General features: G+C 40.8%; 1 protein-coding gene across 9 annotated transcripts in view; it reads left to right on the forward strand.

The window, feature by feature from the left end:
• The window catches only part of CCSER2 (coiled-coil serine rich protein 2), a 492,874-nt gene that overhangs the window by 247,880 nt on the left and 234,604 nt on the right, over nt 1–10,390 (forward strand). For all 9 annotated transcript variants that reach the window (XM_069240582.1, XM_069240583.1, XM_069240584.1 and 6 more), the window contains one exon: nt 2,096–2,273. In XM_069240582.1, the coding sequence (XP_069096683.1) occupies nt 2,096–2,273 (178 nt within the window). The remainder of the gene's footprint in view (nt 1–2,095; nt 2,274–10,390) is intronic.

Raw genomic sequence — 10,390 nt, forward strand, 5'->3', positions numbered from 1 at the left:
AATAGTCGTGATAGGGGGATTCTCAAGAACCACAAACACCAGCAAAGCACTGAAGACAGATTCCTGGACCTGAGGACCTGCAAGGCAAGGGGACCAAGTCCAAGAGTTGTGATAGTGTCCAGGGGGGGCAGGAGCCCCGAAAACCCTGGATGAAGGTGCAAGGAAGCTGCCTCTGGATGGAAGAAGCTTAGGATTCTGCAACAACAAAGAGAGCTAGGAACTTCTCCTTTGGATGGAAAATGTCCCACGGCGTGCTGAAGGTTGCAGAAGTGTTCCCACGCAGAAATACCTCTAACAAGCCTTCCTAGCTGCAAGGGTTGCGGTAGAGGTTTTTGGGTGCTGCTTGGGACCAGGAAGGACCAGGATGTCGCCCCTTGGAGGAGGAGACAGAGGGGGCGCTCAGCAACTCAGAGAGCCCCCACAGACTTCCAATTTCAATATTTTTTTATTTTAGTTATTTTCTGTAGGAAACCCTTGTAGGATCTACACAAATTACCCACTGCTGAATTCAGAATTTTGTCTACTTTTCAGAAATGTTTAGGTTTCTGGGATCCAGCATTGGTTTCACACCCATTTCTGTCACTGACTGGAAGGAGGCTGAAAGCACAAAAAATCGTAAAAATGGGGTATGTCCCAGTAAAATGCAAAAATTGTGTTGAAAAATTGGGTTTTCTGATTCAAGTCTGCCTGTTCCTGAAAGCTGAGAAGCTGATGATTTTAGTACTGCAAACCCTTTGTTGATGCCAATTTCAGGGGGAAAAAACACAAGCCTTCTGCAGCCTTTTTTTCCAATTAAAAAAAAAAAAAAAGTACTGTATTTTGGCTAATTTCTTGGTCTCCTTCAGGGGAACCCACAAAGTCTGGGTACCTCTAGAATCCCTAGGTTGTTGGAAAAAAAGGACGCAAATTTGGCGTGTGTAGTTTATGGAGACACAATTTATGAGGGCCTCAGCGCACCCTGCCCCAAATAGCCAAAAAAAGGCCTGGCACCTGAGGGGGCAAAAGGCCTGGCAGCGAAGGGGTTAATTGCATGTGGTTGGATTAAAGCACACTAAACATATTTTTATAATTAAGAACAAAGTAAGGTATGAGAATGAAAGAAGACCTCCACACCAACAGTAAAAAAATAAATAAAAAAAAAGGCTATTGATGAAGGCTAATCTATTTATACGCCTGGCTTCCCATTATACTGCGCTTCATGAAAAGCACGCTTTCAGAAGAACCTCACTGATGGACCCACAAAGTAATACAATCCTGTCAGGCTTTGTAGAAAGCTGATCAAAGTACGCATAACAAAAATTTGCAGATGATGTATTTCAGCAAAGATAATTTACGTATTTGTGGGGAATTATGAAAACAAACCTGGATTTTACAGATGAGTGTGTGGACATGAGATTACTTGCTTTAAGGTAGCCCGTTGCTATTGGATTCTCGCCTTTGCTTTACAAGTTGCTCTACCCAAGTGTCTCCTCTCTAGGGAATTTCGTTGCCCACTTTGCTGGAACTTTTGCAGGGGCATTTCTTTTCAGAGACTTCTTTCTTTTGAAGTGAGATGCAAGATATCTGGGTGGACCGCACCGTGTGCGCACCTCCCCGAGGCATACGTCAGAACACACCCGGTAGCCATAAATTCCTGCTAGCGTATTGTTTTCAGGTTTACACATTTTTTTCGCTTTCAGAATGGAGGGTTATCGACCTTTAAGTAAGGAAACTGGATGCACTGTCATTATTTAAGTATTCTTCGTGCACAGCACACGCTTTCCATACGATATAGTGATCTGGAGAGTGAATCTTGAAAGTGACTCGTGTGACAGTTCATGAATGGGGTGCTCATTTGCTTTCTCGAAGTTGCCAGTGGATGAAGCTTAAAAACGAGAACAGAATTGTGTGTAATATGCAAGTCATTTTTAGAGCTAAATCGTGTTCAGCCAGTACATTTTTAAAAAAAATTGTTCACGACTGGATTTTGAAGGTGCCTGCTTATCTGTGTCGATTTGCGATGGCATGCTAGTTTATTCACAAATGAAAACTTAATTTTGTGCAAGACTGTTAGGTTGTTTATGGATGATACTTAGAAACTTTTTTGTATTTTTAGGGGAAAAGGAATTGTTGACGGATTTGGTACAGCAAATCTTTTCCAAGCTTCGAGAACACCACAAACGATGGGCTTCCATGACAACATTGTGATGCTTGATGAAATGACTCTGCGCCACATGGTGCAGGACTGCACGGCAGTAAAAACCCAGTTGCTGAAGCTCAAACGATTACTTCAGGTTAGCAAAGTTTGTTTATTCCAGTTGTTTTTCTAAAAACGTGAACTATTTATTGCTAGCGGGATTAGGCCTTGAAGCAGAGCCAGGACCTAGACTATGAACTCCATTCTCTTACCCTGACCTCGTTACCTATTACTGCACCGCACTGTTTGTGGATTTCATAATTAGATCCACGATTAGCGGTACCGTGTTCTAGTGACTTCTCTCCATTAAAAAAACGGTGGCCTTGCTCTCTCCCACCTTGACATTATTGCAATCAAATGCTAACAGTCCCGGAAGACCCACATGTATTTCCAAAAGAATACTACTTACCCTCCCTGGTTCTTTTGCCGTACTGTTTGTGTTGAGGACAGATTTTCAGTATTTTAATTTGTCATCAGTTTTTCCAGAGCCGCCTATACTACTGTACTCCAATTTCATAATTATTATTATATAACTTTATTAGCTCTACGCGATAGTGAGTCAAGCAATCCATTCCTAATACACGCGGGAGTAGAGGCGTGCAACTCGGCCACACTAGGACATGGGTATCCTTACTCAAGCTAAATATCCTGTCACAGGCCTGTCTTTATTAAAGAACATATCATTATATATGTGTAGAAAAGGCAGTCTAAGGAAAATATGATGCACGCTAAAAACTAGAAAGTTTTACTTGGGCAGAGATATGGACTCCAACAGTATTACATTGGTTCTGGACTAGAGTGGATCTTATGGCCAATGCAATTGGAACATGTTTGGATGGTTAATGAAACATAAAAGACTAATAGTCAGACAGGGAGGCAGAAGTGGCAGCAAATCTCTCCGGATTCATGTGATCTTATAAGCCACCCGTCCTTGAGCCTCGTGGATCATAAATGGCACCAGAACCCCTTGATGGCAATATAGCCCCATATTACACAGTTACATGTTGTACATGATTGAATGAATAAAGAGTGTGGCCTTTCTCCATAAGATGGTAACCTCATTACAAGAATATACATGGTCCAAAGTGTCATTCATTGTGATGTACATAACAGTTAAGAGTGAACTTTGTTATACAAAGATACTTTGCTATCAGTAATTTACTTATGAATTCCAACACACTTGTGGGCTGTATTTGATATCAATATGTTTGTTGAGTTCATGTAAATATTTCCCTTATGGAATTTGGAGATAGGATCTTTCTGTGCTTTTCATTTCATCATTTTTCTTTGCTAGAGAGCTTTATCAATGTCATTGTTTGTTTTTGAGTATTGTTATTGAATATTCTTTCCATTTGTGTGATTTACTCCAATTGGGGTTGCACTTGCTGAAACACGCTGTAGCATTGTAAACACCTTAAACTTCCACGGAGGAGTGCATATCTGTATACATGTATGTATATATGTCTGTGTATTTATGTGTATACACACACCGCTCCACACACTCTGTAGTTATAATTAGGGTTCCCAGAGATGGGAATTCCTCAGATTCGTGCTTGTTAATAACATTTCAACCAATTGACGAATCTCCACAAAACTTTGCAGACCTGTTCTTTATTCTACATTTTCAGTGCAGAGTTTTGTGGTGAATTTTTGAGGGGGGTGCAAAGAAAAAGTGGGGTCCAAAAGTACATTTTCGCACTAATACTTTTTCCATTGACATTTTACACAGATGTAGTGACAAAACTGCCGAATGGATTTTCATGAAATTTGGTGCGAATTTACATTATGGTTTTCTAAAGGATCCTTTTTGGTATGTCCTGAAAATCTGTTCAGTAGTTTTCTAGTAATATGTCACAAACTTAGCAAATTATTGGGCTGCGGTATACCTCAGTACTTGCAGTATTCTTTGGTACATAGCAATGTAAAAAATGAAACCGTATATTATTGGCTAATGAAAGGCTTAAAAAAATTAAAAGGCAGCCTTATTGTTTAAAGAACACTTTGGCTGTATTGTGTGTTTGTATGTGAGAGATAGCTTATTAGTATGTTTTTAAGCAATAATAAGACTTGAGACATTTTAGAATGATATGTACAGGTAGGTAAAATTCTGTTTGATGGCATGTGGAGCTGTAGATTCTCATGCTGTGCGTAAGCTCACCCTCTAGTGTTTGGTTTGGAGTAGTACAACTTGTTTTTGTTTGAAGAAAGTTTTCGAGTCACCGGATCGAGTGACTCCTCCTCTCTGTAATACTGCGCATGGGTATCGAGTCCTTTGTTAGATTATTATTTTTTCCCGCCATCGGGTTTGGATGTGCGTTTCTCTCACTCAAGAGTTCTCTGCTCCAAACAATCTAAACCAGTATTCTTTCCGTCTCACTATCATTGGCAGCATTGTTTCAGAGTGCGTATTCTTTAATAATTAAACGTTCGGTTCCTTTACCTTACTTCGAATCAAATTTCTCAACCCTTTCCAGGACAGAAAGGCCCTCTCGGGCCCTCTTCGGGCCTACCTCTTCCATGTGGTATCGAAGAATGCAGCCCTATAGGAACGCACTCCATTTCAATTTTGCCCTCAATGCAGTTCAAAGTTTCCACACACCGACCATCATCAGGTGTGTAATTTGTGTCTTTCACCAGACCACAACGACCAGACTTGCGAAGCGGGGCGTTTTTTTCTGTCGAAGACAGCGCTTAGAGATCGAAGAGCTCGTCAAATGGAAATGGTATCTCGACATCCAGATAATATACACAGACAACTTCGGCAACGAGCATGCGCAAGAAGACTTGAAACAAGAAGGGGTCTTCTCCGTTCAGGATTCAGACTCTGATGTGCAGTTGAACATTAAGAGTCCACCATTACAACCAGCAAAAAATGTAAATAAAAAGCCCCCTTTCCCATCGGACAAAACAACCACAAAAGAGGTCACTGGTCTGCCACTGCCTTCCAGCCATGGTCGGAGCCGAGAAACTTATTCGAATGCCTCGAACACCAACTCGGCCCCGAAAAAAGCCAAAGACAAATTTTTGGCATTGACCTCCAGTACCTCCATTTTGTCACCGACAAAACTAAAACTACATGGTGCTTCAGAGCGTAGCACTTCGGCACCGAAAAAGAGACAACAGTCAGTTAATATTTTGGCACTGAAAATTTCTATCCGAAAAAACCTTAGAAACCGAAAACATCACAGAACTTTCAGTGACTGTGGATAGACTATAACAACCCCCTACATCACGGGTCAAACCAATTTTAGAGGTTATGGATGCTAGGCAGCACCAACTTCAAATTCAACAAGGAACAGGTCAGATTATAACATCACCTCTGCCACCTTTAAAGAGGAAATTAACTTTTCAAAAGTCTTGATTCCTCTACACCTCCAAAGAAGACTATCGAAGAAACGACTTCTTTTCATACTCGTACATCTCCACCTTTACCTACTTCTCCACAACATACTCCTCCACCAACATCTCCCCCTCATTCAGGGTTCACACAACCAAGTTCACCTCCTGGTGGGTCTCAAGATATAGGGGATACATTAGACGAACAGGACCCATGGGATGAGTACGATCTGGATTCTATTACACCAAATGATCCAGATCTTAACCCAGCTAGATCTTCACCACCTGAAGATTCCACATCATACCAACAGGTTATATCCAGAGGAGCAGCATTTCATAATGTGCACATTTACAATGAGCCAATTTTGTATTTGACAACCTTGGTGTCACACAGAAGAAAAGTCAGTTCCTTTCAGTACTTCCAGGCATGCTCAGACATGCAGAAGAAATATTTAAAGAGCCTGTTAGAGCAAGGGTTATCACTCCTAGAGTTGATAAAAAGTACAAGGCTGCACCCACTGATCCTTTTATATATAAAAACACAAATTCTTCCAGACTCTATTGTTACATCTACTGCACGCAAAAGGGCTTATAGCCAGTCAACAGGAGACACATCTCCTCCTGATAAAGAAAGTAACAAATTAGATGCAGCAGGGAAAACATGGCAGCTCAAGCAACCAATCACTGGCGCATTGCTAATGCTCAAGCTTTACTATCCAGATATGACAGAGCTCACTGGGATGCTATGGAAGAACTGTTACAATACCTACCAGAAGAACGTCGGAAAAGAGGGGTCGAAATTGTAAATGAAGGACAAACAATTTCCAATAACTCCATTCGATGTGCGCTTGATGCTGCTGATACAGCAGCATGCAGTATTAACACATAAGGTTTACCAGAGGATTTAGATCATCATTTCAAGAACAGTCCAAAAATCAAACTAAACCCACCTCTCAATACACGAGAGGTTACTGTAGAGGATCATATAGAGGAAACAATAAGGGAAAAGGAAAATTATCTACATCTAGAGGCTTCTCATCCGTCACTAAACAATGACTTACCACAAACAATACTTACAAACACCACTCCTGTAGGTGGGGAAGGTTACAACTTTTTTACCCCCAATGGACTCAAATTACTACAGGTCAATGGGTACATCAAATTATCCAAAATGGTTATTGTCTGGAACTCATTTCCACTTCACCAAATATACCCCCCTTGTACTCACAAACTCTTACAAGATCATCTCACTCTTCTCAAAGAGGAAGTACATTCCCTCATTCTATAAGGAGCTATAGAACCAGTACCATTACAATACCAAAGAACAGAAGTCTACTCCCTGTATTTTCTAATTCCCCAAAAAGATGGGTCTCTCAGGCCAATATTAGATCTCAGACCCTTAAACCAGAACATTTTCAGATGGTCACTCTTCAGGATGGTATTCCTCTATTACAACTAGGCGACTTCATGACCGCGTTAGACCTAAAGGACGCTTACTTTCACATTCCTATTCATCCTGCACACCGCAAATACCTAAGATTTGTAGTGGCAGGAAAACGTTACCAGTTCAAGGTATTACCATTCAGAGTCTCGCAGTGGTTGCAGCACATTTCAAAAGAAAACAAATTCATGTTTCCCTTATTTGGGCGATTGGCTTATCAAAGCCAATTCATTACTACAGTGTTAAAAACATATTCAAACTATAATTTATCTCCTACACTCTCTAGGGGTCACCATAAACTACGTGAAATTTCATCTGCAACCTCTCCAAATAATACCCTATCTGGGGGTATCCTCAATACACAATTAGGAATAGCCTTTCCCAACCAAACAGGGTCCAAGCTTTTCTGACATTAATTGCAATATAAAAACAGACCCAGGCATACACAGTAAAAACTATTATGAAACTGTTAGGAATGATAGCATCTTGTATTGCCATTGTGCCTCATGCCAGACTTCATATGCGTCCTGTTCAACAATGTCTCTCTTGTCAAAGGTCTCGGGCACAGGGTCGAATGGAAGATCTAATGTTGTTGGACTGCCAGACTTATCTCTCTCTACATTGGTGGAATATCACAAACCTTATGAAAGGGCGGACCGTTGTAGACTCAGATCACTCTCCCAACAGATGCCTTAAACAACGGGTGAGGAGCTCATCTACTCAACCTAACAACTCAGGGGATATGGGACAATACTCATCGGTCTCTTCATATCAGTTACCTGGAACTACAAACAATATTCTTGGCAGTGAAGGCGTTCCTTTCACAGTTGCAACACCAAAACAGTGTTGTTACGTACAGACAACATAACATCCATGTACTATCTTCAAAAACAGGGGGACACACAATCTCATCAGCTGTCCCACCTAGCACAGACAATATGGAAATGGGTGATTCGCCACCATATTCACATAGTGGCACAATATCTCCCGGGGACAGACAACCACTGAGGAGACCTACTAAGCAGGATACATCAACAAACACATGAGTGGGAACTCCATCCACAAGTCCTTCAACAGCACTTCAAAAAGTGGGGAACACCTCATATAGATCTGTTTGCAACATATCAAAACAAAAAATGCCAAAACCTCACCTCCAGGAACCCACACCCTCAGTCCAAGGGCAATGCTCTATGGATGAGTTGGTCAGGGATATTTGCTTACGCTTTTCTCCCTCTTCACTCTTACCATTTCTTGTCCAGAATATAAAACAATTTTCTCTCAACATGATCTTAGTGGCTCCTACATGGGCACGTCAACCATGGTACACAACACTTATGGGACTCTCAGTTGTTCCTCATCAAAAACTTCCCAACAGACCAGATCTTCTAACACAAAAACAGGGATAGATCAGACTCCCAAATCACTCAACCTAGCGATATGGCTCCTGAAGTCATAGAATTTGTATATTTACATTTACCACAGGAATGGATGAATTTCCTTAAACAAACATGCAAACCTAAGACTACATACACTATGCGGCAAATGGGAACTTTTTGTTTGTTACTCTTAAACAAAAAATGTTGACTCACTTAAACCAACAGTACAGGACATTATACAATATTTATTACACTTGCAAAAAGCAAAGTTAGAATACACATCTATTCGTTTATATTTGGCCGCCATAGCTTCATATCTTCAAAACGAACCACATATTTCTTTGTTTAAAATTCCAGTTATCAAAGCATTTATGGAAGGATTAAAAAGAATAATTCCACCAAGGATCTCCCCAGCTCCTTCTTGGAATCTTAACATTGTACTCACAAGGCTCCTGGCTCAACCATTTGAACCACTTCACTCCTCCACCCTACAATTCCTTTCATGGAAAGTAGCCTTTTTAATTGCTATCACCTCCCTTAGGTGTGTCAGTGAAATTCAGGCATTAAGTTTAGAAGAACCTTTCTTTCAAGTTCATAAAGAAAAAATTGTATTACGAACAAATCCAAATTTCCTCCCAAAAGTAATTTCGCAATTTCATATTAATCACACAATAGAATTACCAGTTTTCTTCCCAAAAAGAGAATTAGTATCAGAAATAGCTCTACATACTCTGGATGTTAAAATAGCTCTTATGCATTATATAGATAGAACAAAACATTTTAGGAAAACAAAACAACTTTTTGTGACTTTCTCCTTACCACACAAAGGAGGTCCTATATCTAAAACAACTATAGCAAGATGGATAGTCAAATACATTCAAACCTGCTATACTAAATCTAACAGACAATTACCTATACCACCTAGAGCACATTCCACTAGGAAAAAAGGTGTATCTATGGCATATTTGGGTAACATACATATATATATATATATCTATAGCAGACATTTGTAAAGCAGCAATACGGTCTACACCACGCAAGTTTACCAAAATTTGTTGTGTCGACGTCTTTGCAAGACAAAAAGCAAATGTTGGACAGGCTGTACTTAAAACACTTTTTCAAACAATTACAAACCCTGCACACTAGCCACCTCTTTATGGAGGGACTGCTTTACAGTCCATGCACAGCATGTGTATCTACAGCTACACAAGCCATTGGAAAATGTTACTTATCAATAGACATCTTTTCAGGGCATGTAGTGCAGTAGATTCACATGCGCCTTCCCTCCTCCCCGAAAGTGTGTAGATATTGCAAATTAGTCATATTTATATTCGGTGGCATGTGTAGCTGCAAATACACATCTTGTGCATATCCTGCCGCCTACTGTTTGGCTTGGAGTGTTACAAGTTGTTTTTCTTCGAAGAAGCCTTTTTTCGAGTCACGGGATAGAGTGACTCCTCCTCTCGGTGATAGTGTGCATGAGCATCGACTCCTTTGTTAGATTGTTTTCTTTCCACGTCAGGTTCGGACATGTTCCGTCTTGCTCAGAGACTTTCAATTCAGAAACTTTATATTTGCTTTATTATACCGTTGGTATTGTTTAGACCGCATTTATATCTGCAATCGATTCAATAGTACCGTCGGGATCAACAAAATGCCCTTTTGGGCGCTTGCGCCCTTCTTGGGCCTGTTGAGGCCTACCACGCCATTACCTGATGGATCAGACTCCATTCCGATTCTGTCCTCGATGCCGCGCAAATTCCCTTATACTGACCAGCACTTGGTATGTAATCTTTGCCTTTCTCCTGAACATCGAGAGGAAGATTGTGAAGCTTGCCTTTCGTTTTGGTTTAAAAAGACACTGCGTGACTTGAAGAGCAAGAAGTCTCCAAATCGAGTAGAAATATACAGAGTCCACCAACACCTTAGAGGAGGGGCAGGCACAGAGCGCTGTTTCGATTCAAGATTCCAACTCCGGACCAGGATCAGAAGAAGACAGCCAACGGATCACAGCGGCTCAGCATGTGAGTACACCTGCCCCTACACCCACTTCCAAAAAAT

Source organism: Pleurodeles waltl, chromosome 6 (genome assembly GCF_031143425.1).
Source record: "Pleurodeles waltl isolate 20211129_DDA chromosome 6, aPleWal1.hap1.20221129, whole genome shotgun sequence".
Lineage (NCBI taxonomy): Eukaryota > Metazoa > Chordata > Amphibia > Caudata > Salamandridae > Pleurodeles > Pleurodeles waltl.